This window comes from Pelobates fuscus, chromosome 4 (assembly GCF_036172605.1).
Source record: "Pelobates fuscus isolate aPelFus1 chromosome 4, aPelFus1.pri, whole genome shotgun sequence".
NCBI classification, from domain to species: Eukaryota; Metazoa; Chordata; class Amphibia; order Anura; family Pelobatidae; genus Pelobates; species Pelobates fuscus.
Window position 1 is genome coordinate 348,438,085 of NC_086320.1, and position 21,250 is coordinate 348,459,334.

At 40.9% G+C, this 21,250-nt stretch overlaps 1 protein-coding gene across 1 annotated transcript in view; it reads left to right on the forward strand.

Annotated features, from left to right (window-relative positions):
- The window catches only part of SPAG6 (sperm associated antigen 6), a 128,567-nt gene that overhangs the window by 55,629 nt on the left and 51,688 nt on the right, over positions 1-21,250 (forward strand). The window contains exon 4 of the mRNA XM_063450782.1: positions 10,162-10,345. Within this exon, the coding sequence (XP_063306852.1) occupies positions 10,162-10,345 (184 nt within the window). The remainder of the gene's footprint in view (positions 1-10,161; positions 10,346-21,250) is intronic.

Below are 21,250 nucleotides of genomic sequence, written 5' to 3' on the forward strand. Positions count from 1 at the left end.
CAGTTGCCGCAACTATGACCATTTTTCTAGTTTACCTTAATCATTAGCCATTTGGCTTATCCCTCCTGGAACATCAACCCTGTTACATATCTTAGTATCATCAGCAAAAAGACATACCTTACCATCAAGACCTTCTGCAATATCACTAATAAAAATATTAAAGAGAATGGGTCCAAGTACAGATCCCTGAGGTACCCCACTGGTGACAAGCCCAAGCTTCGAATATACTCCATTGACTACAACCCTCTGTTGCCTGTCGCTCAGCCACTGCCTCGCCCATTCAACAATATTGGAATCCAAACTTAAAGATTGCAGTTTATTGATAAGCCTTCTATGTGCAACAGTGTCAAAAGCCTTACTGAAATCTAGGTAAGCAATGTCTACTGCACCACCCTGATCTAAAATTTTAGTTACCCAATCAAAAAAATCAATAAGATTAGTTTGGCATGATCTCCCTGAAGTAAACCCATGTTGTCTCTGATCTTGAAATCCATGTGTTTTTAGGTGTTCAACAATCCTATCCTTTAACATGGTTTCCATCACTTTCCCCACTACTGAAGTAAGGCTTACTGGCCTATAGTTGCCCGACTCCTCCCTATTACCTTTCTTCCAATCTTCTGGGACTACTCCTGTTATCAATGATTGGTTAAATAAATCTGTTAATGGTTTTGCTAGCACACCACTAAGCTCTTTTAATAGCTTTTGGTGTATTCCATCAGGTCCCATTGACTTATTTGTCTTTACTTTTGACAGTTGAAATAGAACCTCTTCCTCTGTAAACTCAGGTGTAATAAATAACTAATTTATCCTTTTTCTTAACTGAGGTCCCTCTCCTTTATTTTCATCTGTAAATACCGAACAAAAATATTCATTGAGGCAGTCAGCTAGACCTTTATTCTCTTCTACATACCTTCCTTCTTTTGTTTTTTTATTAAATTCTTTATTTTGGTTGTGCACGGAATGAACAAACAGCCGGCGTGTGCCACAACAGCGACATCCGGTAGAATAGGTAAACATTGGTATGACATGTTATGGCATTTGATATACAGGCACATTTTTATAGTATTCAAAAACAGTAGTTCAGGTTCACGCTTGGTTTTAAATATGGTAGCATATTGCCCATGTCATGGAGAAACAGGTAGAGAAGAAACATATGAGGGGAGCATGGCTTGTGCATGAGAGTGTACATAGAAAGTGAAGTAATAGTAAAATAAACTAAACAGGATAACAGTACTCATTACTGGCGTATATGTGTTAGTGAGTTGCATGCTGTCGTCTAGGAGTGTGTGACACATAATGATTATTAGGTTGTGCCCGTCTTAAGTTTACATGCTATGTTCGTCTGTGATTATAGGCACAACTATTTATAATAGTTCAGCATTTCACTTCCGTGTACAGATCAACATATGTGGTTAAAACAAAGTTTTTATAGTAATCTAGCGCAAGTATGTTGTGATATGGGTGTTAAAACAAGTAGTCAAAGCCGTGACTTGTCGTCTAACAATAAGCTGACCAGTGATGGCTTATAGGCTATACCAATGCCCATTTTCGTTGGGGGTCAAGAATTGTACACCTTTAAGCTTAATTGCGGTACGACTTTAGAAAACAACACAGCAGTTAACGAGGCATGCTTATAGTATCATGGCTGGTGACACTGTGCTGGCCTGGATACGTCTATGACAATGTGACAGTTTAAGCAGCCTAAAGAAGCCTAGGCAGTACATGTGGTAAGTACTATAAACGTAAAAAGTCATAAAGTGTAAAGTCAACAGTGGTATAGTTTAACTAAAAAGGTGGTATTTAGGAAGTATCAGCGGCAGGTCAACAGGTTGGACCACGCTGAGTTGTACCCTCAGCTTATGGGGTGTATCGTGCTTGCCTCTAGGCTAGCATGTGAAGAGGATCAACTAATTAAAACCTTCTGCATGAGGAGGCTTGCGTGCTATGAGTCTGTCTGAGAATACTTATGTATGTAACTTACAGAAAAACATAGGAGAAAGCTAGCGAAAAGAAAATATATAAGTAAATTTAAATTTAAACATGAGCTGAGTTACAGAGTTACATAGCCCATTGCCTCGGCAGCGTGAACAAGCTAGGTACACACACATAACTGTAAGCTACCAGGGTGGCCAGCAATGACATCAGCATACACATTATGGTAGACATTAGAAACAGATTAACTGCGATGCAACTCAATAAGGTGCACATTCTGGCTGCTTGGCTAGTCAGGATGATGCTACACTGTTAGCTGGTCTCGGTAGGCCTTAAGGTGACATGCTATGTTTCATGAGCGTTATGTGAAGCCTATTATAAATGAATAGTAGCAGAAAGCAAGATAACTTACACGTATGTGTTGTCCTATTGGGTCATCCTGCTCTAGTTTAGTAGGGGTTGCCACTTAAACATTAATCAGATCAGCCTATGAGTTGCTGCAGAAGCAATAACTATAGCAGACCGCTGGTGAGTATGATTGGGGGATAAGGCGTCTGGGGGGGACCCAGTGTTTGTGCCTGATGTGAGGTATGACCTCAGTGTTAACGAACAAAGGTGGTCTGAGTAGTAGATTATAGAAAATAATATAAAAGTAAATGGGTAACACAAGAAAAAACAATAGGTTCTCATCTGTTACATATAAAGACGATATAAGGCATGGGACGAGTAAGTCCGCAGCCGTTTCGAGTGTCCCGATCAGCCAATACCCTCCAGAGGCATAGCATAGTCCCGTTTGGACGTGGGCTGCATATCACCCACCATCGAGGTCGGCCAGATGGCAGAGTCTCTCAGTCGGGTCGAGATCCCCAGTATCACCAGTGGTGCGTCAGGAGACTGAGGGCTGGGGAGCCGCTGCGTTCTCAACAGTGCTGCATGCTTCAGAAGCGATGGGCGCCTCTTCATGCGCCGCCATTTTGGGGCCTGTGTCGAAGCCAGAGCTATGAGCTTCTGCTGTCGGGTTGGAATCCGCTGTGGAGGTAGGCGTTTATTTGACTGCTGTGAGGCCGCTCGGCGCTTCCTTTGCTCCAGTCTCGGCAGGTTTTTGTTGTACGATGGGACGAGTAAGTAGATGCCCTTTGCCTGTGCGGTCGATACTTGCATTTATGTACAGGCTGTACCGTTTTACTACGGTGCTTTTCGCTGTAGGTAGGCTTTTGGGTGTCCGTCTGCTTGACTCCCCGTTCTCTGCTCCCTTGTTTAGCTACAGCTTGTGCCATATGGTGCTTAAGCTTGCGCCAGAAGCTTTGGAAGTGGAGGTCTAGTCGCCATTGAAACTCCATGATTGCATCGCTGGGAGTCTTCTGAAGGGGGTTCGTGCCACGTGTATCTTTGAAAAGGGGCCCCCGCCATGTTGTGGCTTTGCTCTGGGTATCCCGTTTCTCGCTTGCCATGTTAAGTAGTTTGTAAGCCAGGCTTAACAGCAATGGTAGGACCGGGATGACCCCCACCGGTCCGGGGGGGGGGGGGGGGGAATAGGAGTGCAGCGGGTCCGCTTGTAGAGCCAGATCGCGAGGAGGTCGGCCGCCTCTCCTCTGTCCGGGACCTAGTAGGCCGCAACAGGCGCCTCGGGCTCTTGTCAATGTGGATAGTCAAGAAAGGTATGATTCCGCTTGCTGGGCTCCCCTGCTTGTGTCTATGTGCAGATATGGGCTGATAAGTCCCATAATTTGGCGTAAAAAGCCAATTTTCCTCGATTATTGCAGGAGCTCAGGCTTTACACGTCTGATCAGCTTCACAGCCAGGCTCCGCACCCCCTTCTTTTGTTTTTAATCTAACTAATCCTTGTTTTACTTTTCTTTTCTCATTTATGTATCTAAAAAAAGTTTTGTCCCCCTTTTTTACTGACTGTGCTATTTTCTCTTCTGTGTGTGATTTAGAAGCTCTTATAACCTGCTTAGCCTCTTTCTGCCTAATCTTATAGATTATTCTGTCTTCCTCACTCTGGTTTTTTTTATAATTACTAAATGCTAACTTTTTGTTTTTTACTATTTTGGCCACATCTGCGTACCACAGTGGTTTCTTGAATTTTTTGCTTTTACTGACAAGCCTAATGCAATTTTCTGTTGCCTTCAGTAGTGCAACTTTTAAATAATCCCATTTCTCTTGGACGCCATTTAAATTGGTCCAGTCTGATAATGACTGCTTTACACATATTCTAATTTTAGAAAAGTCTGTTTTTCTAAAGTCTAAAACTTTTGTTTTTGTGTTTTGTGACTCAGTCACTTATATTAAACCACACTGATTGATGATCACTGGATCCTAAACTTTCACCTACAGTAATATTGGATACCAAATCTCCATTTGTTAACACTAAATCTAGTATGGCCTCTTCACGAGTTGGCTCCTCAATGACTTGTTTTAGAGACAATCCCAGTAGGGAGTTTAGAATATGTGTGCTACTGGCACAAGCAGCTATTTTTGTTTTCCAATTCACATCAGGAAGATTAAAGTCACCCATGATGATAACTTCCCCCTTCATTGTCATTTTAGCTATTTCCTTAACTAGTAGATTATCTAACTCTTCAATTTGTCCTGGGGGCCTATAAATCACACCTACACAAATGACTGTGTGATTACCAAATTCTAACGCAACCCAAACTGACTCTATGTTCACCTCACTAACTTTTATTAGGCTAGATTTTATGCTATCCTTCACATACAGGGCCACCCCTCCCCATTTCCTGCCTTCCCTGTCTTTTCTATATAAAGAGTACCCTGGTATTGCTATGTCCCAGTCATTTTTCTCATTATACCATGTCTCCGTAACAGCGACTAAATCTACACTATCAGTTGCCATTATTGCCACAAGTTCATGGATCTTATTCCCTAAACTGCGAGCATTTGCAGACATGACTCTAAGCTTATCATTTTTTAACACACTTGCTACAGGCACCTTCTGTCCTTGTTTTGGGGGACAATTGGATTGATGTTTTATCGCCCTTTAGCCCCCCCCCCTCCCGCTCCTAGTTTAAATACATCCGAGCAAAACCTCTGAACTGCTCACTGAGAACATTTGTTCCCTTTTGAGAAAGATGCAAACCATCTTTTTTGTACAGTTTATTTCCATTCCAAACAGAGCTACCATGAGAAATAAAGCCAAATCCTTGCTCCCGACACCATTCACCAAGCCACAAGTTAAAGTCCCTAATACGCATCAGCCTGTCGTTCTGAGTGTTATGCACAGGCAGAACTTCAGAGAATGACAATGTGGAAGCAACCTGCCGTATATCATTGGAAAAAACACTAAAAACTTCCTTAACCTCTGAAACCTCATTGCAAGCCAAGTAATTTGTCCCTAGATGGACAAGTACATCCAATTCCCCTTCCTGCTTTGCTCACTTAACAATATTACAGATACGTCTCCTGTCTCTGTGAGCAGTAGCTCCGGGAAGACACCTCACAAGACCACCATTGTCCATCTCCACACCTCTTATGATGGAATCCCCCAACAACAACTGCTTTCTATTAGGCCTCACCATAGTCTCCAAGCCTCTCTCCACAACACCACTAGCCGCAGTGCCTCTCTCCACAACACCACTAGCCTCAGTTCCTCTCTCCACAACACCACTAGCCTCAGTTCCTCGCTCCACAACACCACTAGCCTCAGTGCCTGTCTCCATAACACCATTACACTCAGAAAGTGCAGAAAATGAATTATGTAGAGCAACAGACTGTGCAATATGCCTTTTATCCACAACTCTAAGTCTACCAGATCCTACAGTGATCCATCTGCCATTCCTATTATGTCTCTGCGGCAGTGGCTTTGCAGCAGTTCCAGCCTGAGTTTGTTTACCAGATAATTTACAAATCTCAGACTTTAAAAATACAATCTCCTGCCGCAAGATAGAGAACTGTCTACAGATTAGACAACAACCAAACCTCCAAAAAGTGGACCGTGAAACAAATGCATAGCAACTATTACACTGAACTAAGTCTGCCATTCCAATGAGGTGAATAATTTAAATCAAACAAATTTTACCTTTTTAGTTATCCTGCTGAATAACTCAGATTACCTCCAGTTTATCTCCAGAATATCTCCAACCACACACACTTAGAAGCAACACTTAGATGAAGCAACCAAGCTATATTCAGTATAATGTGAAATACATATTATTTCAAAATAAAATGTGAAATACATTTTGTTCTGCTCTAATTAAAGTCTAAGGAGGGATGTGATGTTACTAATGCACCATACAGAATAGCTGCTGTTACTGCCTAAAAAGTCTTATTTAAAAACAAAACAAATCACGTGGACACCCATGCATACATCCATTTAAACAAGCATCTATCCACATATACATTTGTAAACATGCAGATTTGAGCTAAGGATCTGCATGTATCTGATGGGAGGTGAATTGAGATTTGTGATTCCTGGTGGCACATACAAAGAGCCAGGCTGCCTATCATATGCTTGTAAGGGACCAAGGCAGTTTGGAACATTAGCTACTAGTTCCATTAAGTAACAATACTGGCCTGCCTGAGTAATTAGTAATGCTCCACCTAACAAACTGTTGACTCCTGTGTTTGGAGGCGCTTAACCAGGTGGGCAGTGTGTGCTGTGCTTCTCCACATAAAGTACAGCTGGCTGCCCATTAGCAGAGGAACAAGTGTACAAGAGGAGCTATATTGCTCTTAATTATTTACTTGTGGCAATCAGTTCTTACTGGAAAGGTCTGACATACAGAAATACTGACTACAGTTAGGCTGAAGATCCCTTTAGGAGAGAAACAGCTGGTCTGGCTGTTATGACTTATGTTTCCACGGTACTTGGCTGATCGAATGCTGTCTGAGCATCATGGGATTTGTACTGCCGCAAAGTTAAAGCTATCTAGTCATAGTGCAAATGTAGTCATAACTGCGAAATGGGGAGAAAGCGCATGACTAGCCAACTAACTGACTTCCTGCTTTTAATTTACTAATACATGTGGTCCTGAACTATTCCTGTGATTATAAGGTCACTAAAGGATGAATTCAAAGAGAGGTAACCTATGTCATGCCAGGTGCCATGCGCCACTATGATCTACATCAGCTGGAATGCCAAGGGCTGCCAATGTCTGGGTAGGTTGCTTGCTATGTCATTTGCATAGACTGCAGTAACATATTAAAAACGTTAACGTGATTAAGTCGCTGCTGCTGTTGCTTCAAGAAATTCAGGAAAAAAATCTTGAAATGTTCAATCCATGTACTTAGTCCGTTAACATATCTGCATTGTAACACGATAAGCCTTGTTTTATTCCTAGCTCTAAGTGTTTTGGATGCTGAGACAAAGAAGCAATTCAGATGAAACATGAACTTGTATAATCATTTGGTGGAACTGGATGGAAAAGAACTCACAGAAAATTCTCTATAGACTAAAGATCAGTAGACAAACAGTATTCATAGCAGGGCCTGTGTGAGTCCATTGATGTTGGAATATTTTCTTTAGTATCTTACCATTTCCACCAACTACATGGACAATTTGTATGATCAGTGTTAAAAAGACACCCATTAAAAACAACTTAATTGCATTTGAGAGCTTTTGGCTGCAAATCACAAAACCTGTGCCTCATTGGAAGGTACACAGTGTATCCAATGAGAGATCACTATGCGCTGATGTCTCACTGTCATTACCTGGCCCGTTAGCTCGGCTTTGATATACTATACAATTAATAAGAAAAAAGCAGGACAGTGATTGGCTATGGAGCAGCTCAGCTCTCACTGATCTCTTGTTGGCTGAGCTGTGTCAACATTACACAGATGTTGAGGCCAATCAAGAAAGTGTTTTGTGATTAGTAGAGGTGTGGCTATGGGAATGGGGGTTGAGGTGCAAATGCACATTTTATTTATTGGTCATGAGGCTTCATTCAACTATAGCGTGACAGTTGATTTTATCATGTAGACATTTGAAAGGTAGTATAGCTTAAATGTTATGCATGAGATCAGATGAACAAATCATAACTGATTCGCTGTTTGTAATTTATTATAACCGTATAACCGATATATTGCTTGAGTACCGGCTTCATAGACCAGATTATTCACTGAAACTGTTTCTATTATGGCTTCGTTGAATAAACTGTTCATCAAAGAATTCTAAACTGGCATGAATTCAATAACGGTGCAGTCTGCAAGATGGCTGGACACTAAATCCTTGTAGGAAACCGGGCCCTGTATTTCACATAACTCTGTTATACATGCGACTTCAGTCATACAATAAACACAGTATGGAGAAACTATTTGTTAATAAAGACTATAACAACCTGGGGGCTATTCCTCAATGGTACTCCCTCTAATACCAACACAAACAATAGTTAAACAAAGAAGAGAATGCACACCAGAAACCAAAGGTAATATCTAACTTGGTTTAATTAACCAGCAATTGGTTTAAACATATAAATTACAATAACACATGAACGACCTTGATAAAGGCAACCAGGTGGTGCCGAAACGTTGAGGGGTTCTTCTGGATTCGTGTTTCTGCCCTATTAGGCTTGTGAGAACTTTGGTAATATTATTTTTGTTGATTGCTGTATCTTGCCTATTTGTTGCCACTTTATGTGTTATTGTAATTTATATGTTTAGACCAATTGCTGGGTAATTAAACCAAGTTGATATTACCTTTGGTTTCTGGTGTGCATTCTCTTCTTTGTTTATACATGCGACTTTAGCACATATACAGTGGGTTATAATCTCGCTAATCATAGTGAACATGGCATCTGTTATTACTATGTGTTTGAGAGATGCAGACAAGGCCTTACCGATAGGGTTAATCTACACACGTCAATATGAGCAAGTCTTGTACTTTTCTAATGGTGTATTAAAATACTACTCTTAAAGAGACCAGTGCTTTATCTAGTATGTTTTGCTAGTACAGAAAGTATACTGTATATTAGCTCACAGGATCCATTTTCCTTAGTATGGAAATGAGAGCTTGGAAGACCAAGGAAATTCTAGCAATGGCTGTTGGTGGCTGAAACACAGATGATGAAGGTATAACTATCTATTAGAACCATGCCTTTTTTAATTTGGAGGAGTAACAGTAGCTGCTGGTTTTAACACACACATTGATCACTGATATATTTGTGGCACCGTTTTCTGGGTCTCTGGGGATTTATTATTATTATTGCCATTTATATAGCGCCAACAGATTCCGTAGCGCTTTACAATATTATGAGAGGGGGATTTAACAATAAATAGGACAATTACAAGAAAACTTACAGGAACGATAGGTTTTAAAGGGCCCTGCTCAAACGAGCTTACAGTCTATAGGAAGTGAGGTATAAAACACATTAGGACAGGAAATAGCAATCAAATAAGGTGGGAGTGAAGCAGAGCTGGAGGAGAGAATAAAGTGCTGCCCTTTAGGAGAGCGCAAGAGACAGGTATGTGAGGTAGAGGTTACTCTGGGGGTACCTCTTAAATGATTGAAGACTAGGGCAGAGTCTGGGGGTAGGCAGGCTATACCATAGGAAGGTAGCCATCCGTGAGAAGTCCTGCAAGCGCGAGTTGGCCGTACGGCTTTCATAAAATTCTTCATGTTACATAGTTTTTGGAAACATTTTTGGCAATTTAAATATATGAACACCACTTCATAAACATATGATCTATCATTGTAAAAGCATATATTCAGTACTTTTGTTTTCTTTCCCCATTTTCTCTGGCAAAAAAAGGGCTTTGGGGGGGAAAAAATAACAAAATCTGTCCCCCCCCCCCCCCCCCACCAGACATTAGGAAGCGTGGTATAAATCATTATATGTAGTACACACTGCATTAAATGTAGGCATATAGAAACAGTAGGAGTTGGGGGAACTACACACAGCCTAACATATTAAAGATAATCACTGGGGAAATATGAAGGTGGAATATAGATATGAATGCAATGATAAAACAAGATATGTAGAGTCATGTATAGACTTGAGTTATTCCAGGCTATATAGGCTGATCGGTAACAGAATGCTGTTAAAGTCTTGCAGGTTTTTATTTAGAGATTGAGCTTTATAAATATAATATATAACATTTTTGACAATAGGTTCCTTTTCGGTTCAACCAGTCGGTGGCTTTTGAGCACAGCAAGATATCTTCCACTGAAAAGCAGTGTAATCATAGCACATGACAATGAAAGCCATGTCTTCTTTTGTAAAAATAAAATAAAAACACCACAATGTAAGGTTTTACAATTTTATTTCTCCACAGCGCTTTTACAAAAAAGCAGCAGCATTTGTACTCCGATCAGTTGCCAAACACTCTTCTCAGTTAGCCCAAGCCATAGTGGATTGTGGAGCTGTGGATACACTGGTAGTTTGCCTGGAAGACTTTGACCCAGGAGTAAAGGAAGCTGCAGCCTGGGCTCTCGGTTATATTGCAAGACATAATGCAGGTATGTTTTTTTTTGTTTTTTTTTAATGAATTTTTTAAAATACACTAAATTGAATATATCCAACAATGATTAATCAAGGTGTCAGAATGACCACAAAAGAAAAAAAACTTTCTGAAAACACAAATTTGGACACACAAATAGTTTTTGGCACTTGTTGCTGGAAGAACCTTTGGGTATCCACCTTTGTGTATCATCAGTATCCACTGTAGTGTTATCTTTAACCCCTTAAGGACACATGACATGTGTGACATGTCATGATTCCCTTTTATTCCAGAAGTTTGGTCCTTAAGGGGTTAAGGAGCTCAGCATCACCACTCCAATAATTGGAAGAAGAGCAGCAACCATAGTCCTGATCAACCTCTGACCAGACGACTGACAGCTGTTATTATAATTATTATGATTTCTATAGTGCCAGCAAATTCCGTATCACTGTACAATGGGTGGACTAACAGACATGTAATTGTAACCAGACAAATGGACGCACAGGAACAGAGGGTTGAGGTCCCTGCTCAATGAGCTTACATACTAGAGGCAGTGGGGTATAGTGACACAAAGGGTATAAGTAGGGGTAATGAAATAGGTTGCTAGAAAAGTATTCACTGAGAACTTAGTAGGTTATTTTTGACAGTTGCAGGAGAGGAGTCATGGGGGGGGGGGGGGTGGATGAAAACCCGCTAACAGTTTAATTAATATGCTTTCCTGAAGTGTTTTCAAAGATTTCTTGAAGGAGTGGAGACTGGGTGAAAGTCTAACGGGGCAGGGAAGGGAGTTCCACAGAAAAGGTGCAGCCCTGGAGAAGTTTTGGTGGGGAGCATCAGAGTGGGAGTACGGACAGAGGATAGACGTAGACAATCTAATAGTTTTTAAATTCCACTGTACGCTCAGAGGTAGCCCCAGCATGAGTTCTCTGCTATCAAACCACTGTCTTTCAACCCATAATGACTATTTTCACAGGCTTACTGGGGTGATTACAGGTTGGTACCTTATCCCCATGCCGCAATAATTTTACATTAAAGGATAGACGCACTTAAGCGCAATAACTACTTCAGCTTATTGTAGCATTTGTAGTGCCAGTAGGCTATGAATAAATGTCTGTTTTTTTGCTAAAAAATGTTGAGGTGGTTCGAGCAAATCTGGGTGATTTTTCTGCATCCAAAGCTCTCCACATTAGGTGTGGATATTTTAATGCATGTTTCATATTTCACAATTCCCATTCCCAGTTCTATTCAATACTTAACACAATATGCTCATTAGAATTGAAAAATCTTCAATTTACATCTAAAATTATAAATATATATATATAACAGAATGCACCTGTCATGGTTGATTATATATTTCTTACCTATTCTATGTAAAATTTTGTATATATTGTGTATTAATATTGTTTTTGTATTTTATTGTACCCTATTGTAACGATGCAATGTTTTGTGGACCCATACTTGAAAACGAGACAAATCTCAATGCATCTTTCCTGGTCAAATATTTTATAAATAAATGAAAATATATATGAAAACTCTGTTCTGCAATCTGTGCAAATAAATTAGAAGCCATTTTTTCCATATCCCTTTAAAATAGCACTTACATAAACCATAGACCATAAATCGTTCCACTCTTTATTAGATTTCATTTTTTTTTCCAATCCTCACTACACACATCTTTGTTGCATATAATGACTATGTAAAATTCTGGGAAGTGACCGTCTCCTTTAAAAGCACTAGTGCTTCAAAAGGTTTTAAAGCGGAACTGTCACTCTCTGAGGACTTTGCAGACTGTGACTTTACAGCTGGGGTTCCAGTGGTCTGGTAAGGGAGGGGGTGGGGGGCAGGGAAATCTGAGTTATACTTGTATTTGTCTGTGTATATTGTACGTTTCTCCACTAATTGTACAGCGCTGCGGAATCTGTTGGCGCTTTATAAATAGCAGTAATAAATAAATAATACATACCTAAACCTGTCCCTGAACCATCTTCCTCAATAGGGCAGGTGCTCTTCAGCAGTGCCAGGAGCACTGAGGTCTATGGAAGAGACCGCAGGATCCTCCATAGACAGAACCCACTCCCTGCAACTGTCACTGGCTATTGGGATTGACACTGTAGCTCTGCCCAGTGTCTAAGAAAGTCAAGCGTAGGAAAACATATAAGACAAAGTAGTAGTCCCTACTTTGTCTTATGGTTTTATTAGAAATAAATTTAAAAGAAAGAGTAGGGAAGAGTAAGTGATTGGGAAAATTTCTTAGTTAGCTATTTGTTGTGCCTAAAAAAGCTTGTTTTCATTTTCTTATTTCATTGTTTATTATTACATTCTATGCCAAGGCCCTGCATGGCATACAGTACAGATTACTCGGTTCTCTGTGAATTCATACTCTGTATGCCATGAGAACAAATGCGAACAAAGTGCCTGATGAGCAGCCCAGGATTCTTATGGCATTTTGCTAAGTACATCCATTGTACAGCGCTGCGGAATTTGTTGGCGCTTTATAAATAATATTAATAATAATAATACCTGCACAATATAGCACATGAAGATGGGGGTGGCTGCATCTAGAGGTTCATTTTTTTTAAAACATTTTTTTACTTACTACTGTGAAACTCCAGTAAACACCTTTGTATTTATTACGTTGAGAGAAATTAGAACTGTAATTTTCCCGAAAGTGACAGTTCCTTTTTAATGAACGCAGTGTAGCAATGCTGTATCATAAGGTACAGAATAAAGTGGAAACAATTGTTATACAGAGTACAGACACACAGTACACCTGTTGTTACAGTGCTACAAACGAGATATTTGTTGGATTTGCAAGCTTGATGGACTGAAGAAGTGGTTTTACTGGGTACAGGTTTTATATGGATATGAACTTTACAAGAAACAGTGGGATTAGGCTTAATCTCATTTGCGTTTTTGCAAAAGAAAGAAAAAACCTCTTGCACTACATAGTCCGCTCTGGGTATTTATGGTAATCTACAGCTTTCCAGAATTGCTGTGCCACAGTTCAGAGGTCAGAGAATGTGATTGTATCCTTCTGTGATACTGCATTCTGGAACTCTCCAGAGATTTTACACCTGTGTGAGCGTATTATACCTACTCAAGAAGCTGGCCAGGGGCCAACTCTCACAATATGAGCTGAAATAACATTTAATAAGGCTGGTGGGGACATTTTCTATTGCAAGAGAAGAAAAAGTAATAAACCCATAATGGGAGTACAAAAGTGTGTGCTCTGTTATCCTTTTCTTTTAGATGAGATTAGGACACTTAATAGACAGCATACACAATGGAAATTAGACGAAAAAGAATGGGAAATATTTGGTCATGAAATGCTGAATTGTGTTCCTATGTTGATGATTTGTGATCTAGAATTATTTTTAGTCATTATATACCATTTGTTGGTTTTTTTTTGGTTTTTTTTTTAACCACTTAAATTCTGCACTGTATGATGGCATAGAACATCATGCGATCCTTGAGGACTGTTGATGGTATAGACCATAATGATTAAATCCCTCCTGGTACCAGGGAGCTATAGGTATCAGTGTATACGTGAGGGACACTCTGTCAACAGGGGCTTCAATTTGTGTCACCAGATGGACAGATGAGCTGTGTGCAGCCCTCGACGTGAGCTCCGCACGTGGCCCTCTAAATCACCGCTGCTGAGTGTTTGTCCTCAGACGCTGCGATTCTGAGCCTGCCCCAATATTTATTTTATAATTTTTAAAAATGTATTGAAATCTTTGACGTATTGGACATTTAAACAATTAGTAATAATTAGTGAATCTATTTTGAGTTGGTTTTCTTTTGTTGCACTTGTGTAGAAAAGTGCAAAACAGACAAAATGTTCCCTCCCCTACCCCTTTCTTCAATTTTTGAATGTTATTCATATTTAATGCTGTTATTTATACAAATGGGGTATCAAAAGAAGGCACTATTTCTCTTTTGAAAAAAGACTTATGATATGTATCCGTGACTTAAAGTGACACTATAGGCACCCAGACCACTTCAGCTAATTGAAGTGGTCTGGTACAGTGTCCCTATTGTCCTTAGTGCTGCAATGTTAAACATTGCAGTTCCAGAGAACTGCAATGTTTACGTTGCAGCCCAAGTCTGACTCCAGCTTTGTATTCCTGGCACTTATAGTATCATTTTAAACGGGGTTAAATTGGTAGAATGGGGGGCGGGGCCGGGCCGCCGAGCTGAGCGGTCGCAGGACAGCTCGGCTCCTGCACATAGGGCCACAAATAGCCAACAAAACGCACTTTTAAGGGGAAATCCCGGCAACTACTTACCTGCGACCCTCGATGTAACCGGGCTGCCGAGCCGAGGTGAGGCTTGCTCCCGCAGTTCTAGTCCCTCGGAGGATGGGGCCCGCTGCACCAGGCGAGACCCATGCTGGCGGTGAGTGAAGCGAACGGCCGCCGCAGCACTATCCCGCCCGACGGAGCCCGACCCGCGTGAAGAGCCGGCGGACCCGGTCCTGCTTCCCCCCCCACCGGACGGGGAGGGGTGATCCCGGTCCAAACCAAACCGAGCCAGACTCCTCTACCCTCGGAGACACGGATAACGGGTAACCCGCGACCAACACACAAGATGGCGGTGGCCATGCGAGCACAGCAAGCTACCTCGAGCACAGGCCGACCAACAGCCTTCCTGTATTCCTGCATGAGGGGTAATGCCACACAGGGTCCCACACACCCAGAGATGCCCCTGACTTATGTCACCCTCCAACTACCACACCTATGCATGCCACCGTTTAGAGGCCCGCTCACTCTTCTTCTGAGCCGGGCGCTCACAGGGGAGGAATTTCCCCCCCACAGCCTGCCATACACCCAGGGAGAAGCCGAAGAAACTCCTGCTGTTACGGCACTGATACCTTTAGCCGAACAACTGACCGACTACTGTACCGACCCGGCGGAAGCCTGGGCCCACGGACAGGGTGATGGGCCCAATGGCAAAAGGCAAGAGCACCTACACAGGCCTCAGGCCGAAGACCAGCGGCCCTAGACAGCAGGGCAGCCACCAAAGGGAACGTAGCGACGCCAGCCCACAGCGACCACCAGCGGACCCGGGGCGCACATCAGCGGACTGACACCTAAGACCTACAAGCCAGGAACCGGCATGGGCCAAATGGGACTGTTCTGTGGACTAGTAATACCTGTTCTCTCTACGTCCCCCTGCAGGAACTCTCACCAACTCACGCTTTGGTTAACCAGTTATGCCACCCCTCACTGATTCTGGATGGGCTACCATAAAGAAGCCTGCTACCACTCTTGTCTCCCTGCTTACCGCATGGTATAATGTTATCTGGGCTGCAGAGATGCTTTTGCCAGCTAGCTTAACGTGATCTTCCACATAAGCGTGTCTTTAATCTGCATGTAACCTATGGTGTAGTTTTACCGTGTTTTCCAGTAGCCATCACTGCAGAATCTTATGTGCCCTACTATACCTTTTACTGTAATACCCATAGTGTGACATCATTACTTACAATAGCAACCGTAGTAAAGCATGTACACCCATCTAAAGCGAGGACACTCAACGTAAATGTTAAATTAATGCTCTTAACTGATTGATATTCATTTGTATTAACTAAAAAAAAAAAGTGCTCTGTTCATCTATTACCCTATGTAACAAATGTTTTGAAACCTACGTTTGGTATGCCGTTGGGGTACCATATGTAAGCATGTAATTACTATAAGCACTGCAAAAATAAAGATTTACAAAAAAAATTGGTAGAATGGGTTAAATGTGTCGCAACTCAATAGATCATTGGTTCTTAATGGGTAGGAACAATCAAAGCACCATAACCACTACATTGCGTCATTTTGGTGCCAGGTGTGCCCTGGCTCAAACTCATTGTAAGGAGTCAGACCATTTTAGAATAGTTTGACTTCGTACCTGGGTCTGCTGGGCACTGCTCCATACCTCTACTACAGCTCAGTAAGAGCTGTAATCTCTCTTGAGTCAGCTAAGCCCAGTGGTGCAAGACTTACCCTTTGGATGAGAGTGAGCAGCTGATCTCCTGATTGCTCTAAGCCTTCTGGTCCAGTTGTAAAGGATTTGGGGAGCACTACCTTGCAGACCCCAGATAAGCAGTTAAACTATTTTAAAACAATTCCACTGCTTATAATGGAATTGCGAGGGCATTCCTTGCACCATAACTATGTTCCATAAATCCTGGCTGGACAGAGGTGTGGGATATGCTTGCTTCCTTTGAACATAATGAAAACATGCTGACTGGCTGAGCCATTTCATTGTTTGCGCTGAGCTCACTGTAGATGCTGTGTATGTTTTGCAGGCAATGCAGGAACTTCAAAGGTTAAGTATGTTTGTTTTTATTTTATTTTATTGTTTTATATTCCTACTTTTTAACCATCATATTGGCAGAATTTGCAATACGATGATGATCATTTGTATAATTTTTCACTTGACTGGGGGAATCCTTCCCAGCCTTTGTCAGTGCTTTCCAACCTAATCTTCTGTTCAACAGCAGCCCAATATTTAGACATTTCCCAGTTTGTTACAATGGGAATACTGACAAACCTTGGATCGCTGGTGTGCCTTAAGGACTGGGTTAATAACCACTGTGGTTATACCAGTAATCTATGCTCAGATGGAAAGTAACCCATTGTAGACTATAACAAGTGATGACTCCTATCTGCTGTACTTTACATTGATCTTTTCTGTACTATGGAATGCAACCGAAAAACACATGGTGCATATTTATGGACTAGAAAATACATGGTTTTTATAGAATTGAAGAGGGGTTTCAAGAACTTCAAAATCTGTGCACTCCCAACTAGCAATGTTTTCCTGTCTATTTAAGTGTGTAGTTAATTTTACACAGAACTATAACTTTTAACACAATGCCTATTGTTCACGGATGTGTAATTATCAGCTTTAGTTATGTACAAATTGTCCTTACAGTGGTAACACTGCTATCTGTAGGATTATTCCTATCAATATTTATTAAGGCAAACCACATCACATTTAATATTAAATATCCTTTTAGTTATTTATTAAAGCTGTAGCTCTCTACCTTTTTAAAATCAAACACCTGACCACAGGTGGTAAGATAAACCGCCACACTGATGTTAGTTATTATGGATGATGTCTACCATAAAATTGAAATAAAATTTCTTTCCTGTGTATGTATTTGGCAAATGGACAGTGACCATATGGTCTGTGTCCTGAGAGGAATCAATAGATCTGCACACCTAAAAGCAATCACAGTACAAAGGTTGCATAAAAATTGGCTAAGGTGTAGAAAAGATCACTGGCGAATATTAGTGCATTGAGATAACGGAGAGCCTGGAATATTGAGGTCTATTAGGTTTCAAATCCAACAGTCTAAAAATTGCATTGATACAAAGCAACCTACCAAGTCAATAATTCCACTCTAAAAGCTTCATTACTGTGTCCTCTTCATTCCAAACATGGGACATTTATGTTACACATTCATGAACACGAACATAATTCTCTCATACTTCCCCTGATTCATTTGGTGCTAGTACAAGTAACATACACTGATCAGCCACAACTAAACCGCTGACCTGTGAAGTGAATAACATTGATTATATCTTTATAATGGCACCTGTCAAGGGGTGTGATAGATTAGGCAGCAAATGACCAGTCAGTTCATTTCGTGAAAAGAGTGACGTTGAGAAGTGGCAAATAGTGATGGCTAGATGACTAGGTCAAAGCATCTCCAAAATGGAAAGTTTTGTGGGGTGTTCCTAGTATGCAATATTTAGTACATACATAATTGGTGCAAAGAAGGACAACCGTTGAACTACCTTTAGGTTCATGGTCACCCAAGACTCATTGATGCTCATTAGGGAGCGAAGACTAGTCCACCTAGCACATCAAAGAGCTACTGTAGCTTAATTTGCTGAAAAACATAATGCTGGCCATGATAGAAAGGTGTCAGAATATACAGTGCATCTACGAACTGCTCAAAGTGTCCAAGATGACCCCTGTCTGCAGCCAAAACCACCCTCAAAGGTCACGTGAGCGTCAAAACACTGGACCATGAATCAATGAAAGAAGGTTGCCTGGTCTGATGAATCTCGTCTTCTTTTAGATCAGGTGCATGGCTGGGTGCATGTGCGTAATTTACTGGGGGAAGAGATGGCAGCAGGATGCACAATGGGAAGAAGGGAGGCCACTGGAGGCAGTGTTATGCTCTGGGCAATGTTCTGCTGGGAAACCTTGGGTCCTGGCATTCATGTGGATGTCACTTTGCCCTAGCTAGAGATTGTTGCAGACCACGTACACTCTTTCATGGAAATGTTGGTCCCTGATGGCAGTGGCATCTTTCCTTTCCGCAGGATAATGCACCATGCCACAATGCAAAAATTGTTCAGGAATGGTTTGAGGAACATTTCAAAGAGTTCAAGGTGTTGCCTTGTTCTCCAATTTCCCCAAACAGGAATCCTTTTGAGCATCTTTGGGATGTGCTGGAACAACAAATCTGATCCATGGAGGTCTCACCTCGCAACTTGCAGGACTTAAAGGTAAACTATAGTACTAAAAACACAAAGTTACCCTAGTACCTACAGTGCCCACTGTCCCTGTAGCATTTAAAATGTTAAAGCCCATTTTGTCACTTATTTCAGTGGCCATGTCACGCTTCGCTGGATCAGGCTCTGCCAACGTCAGCCGTGGGGGACACGACCCTATAGGAAAGCATTGAATCAATGCTTGCTATAGGGTTTCAGCTGAGCTGAATGTTTAGCGGAGCTGGACAACCACTAGAGGTGGAGTTAACCCTGCAAGGTAATTATTGCAGATTATTATTAACTGCAATAATTACAATTGCAGGGTTAAACTGACAGGGGCACTGAACCCAGACCACTTCAATGAGCTGAAGTCGTCTAGGTGCCTATAGTGTCCCTTTAAGGATAATGTTTTGGTGCCAGATACCACAGGACATCAGAGGTCTTGAAGTCCATGCCTCGATGCGTCAGAGCTGTTTGACAGCACGAGGGGGACCTACACGATATTAGGCAGGTGGTTTTAGTGTTGTGGCTGATCAGTGTAAAGGGCCCATATATGCAGTAAGATAAGTGGTGGTTAGAGAATGCCTTTATTGGTGCTAGAGGCAGTGACAGAGAGATGACCTGTAAGTGGTGAATCTGCATAAATCACCGCTGCAGTTTCTCTCTGAAAATGGAGCCTTAGTTTAACTTAACTACTGAACAAGTAAACACAACAGATGGATATTTTTTTCATGCTTCATTTGATTATTTGATTATTCATTTGATACATTATGATTAATGTAAATGTTTTTAGGCGACAGGTTCACATTCCACATTAAGATAACAGCATGAAAGGAGAGACAAAAATGGGGTTACTGCATATTCTCAGCACCTAGCTACAAACTACACATAGCAAAATACATTGAAATGAAAATATAACTTTACTGGTAAATACTTTAACAAAACAATAACTTTTTGAGATTTTTTTTTTTTATATAGGTTAATATGCTTGGAAAAGAGTTAGCTGGTTTTATTGTAACCGAGAAACGTCCAGTGTTTGACCAACCTGTTTAAAGGGATTGTCCACTTCCTGTGTTACATGTAGTAAACAGACCCTGCTTGTGTGGAGCTACCCTTCTGTATTAGAGTTAGAATAGGAAACTACGACTATTATGCCATTTGGGTTCATTAGACAAATTATTAACTGTTTCCTGCATTGCATGAAACCGCCTCCATTTTTACCATAAATTTGCAACAATTTAAGTTTTTTTCATGTTCTTACCACTTTAATGTGAATTCCACAATTCTCGTTAATCTTCATATTGTGCTCAGTAGTGAAAATCTATATGTAGTGGTGGGTATATGGGATAAGCATTGTTAAAAATGTCTTTGTTCCGGGCCACTGCTCTCACTGGGTTTTTTTTTTTTTCATTTAAATGGCACTTCAGTTCAGAAATGATCCATTTTTTTTTTAAATACACAGTATAGTTAATGCATTTAGAAAATATGCAAAACATCCAGTCCAAAATAATACATGATGAAAGGATATTCTCATTTGAAGTTGTGGCATTTAAACAAAATTACCAGCATTTCAATTAATTATAACAAAAATTAATACATTAATGATTAATTATTCGGCAACCAGAAAACTTCAATAACTTTCGACGGAAGTTTTTAAAGTGCTGATTTTAGCCCATAAATCTCTAGAAAACAGGAGTTTCTGGAAAGTTCAGTTCTAAGCGTTCTTCTTGAAAGCTACACGGAGGCTGTTAGTTGCTCTATAACTCATATAAACCTTTATTGTGCTATCGGAAGACATGAACAGCTATGGGAGTTTTGCCACAAAGGAAGTGTTTTCGAACGAGGGAGGCTAGACAAATGAGGTATGGCCACGATAGAATACTGGGTATGCAAATACACACAGCTAATTACGTAGGCCAACAGCCAAAGAGTACATAGATGTTGTGTTAGTGCCTGGATAGTCCCTTTCATTTTGTGAATTAATGTACTGAAATTATTGTTGGTTTCGGGCTGCTACCAAAGCCACCAGGATCTATAGCGTTCATTCTAATGGTGCTGATATGTGCATGTTGGCTCTGAATTCTTCGTTTAATGCTTCTGGTAGGTTGTGAGTGGCTGAGTATGCCTCTCCAGATTTAATTCCGACAATAGTAATTTCAGAAAAAAATGAACTCTCCTAGGCTGTAATGAATAGTAAATGTAGAACAATGTGAGGGTTAATCAGGAGAAACAAGGGATGTACTTTATATACTTTGTAAATAAATACACATTGCGTAGCTCCATAATCACAAAGTGTGTTTTTTTTTGTTTTGTTTTTTTTAATTTAAGTGTTTCAGAAGGAGGATGTAGACGGATGTAACTATACTAGCTGCAGATAATTTGATCACTATGCACATTTTACACAGCAAAACAGGATAGGAGCGGTA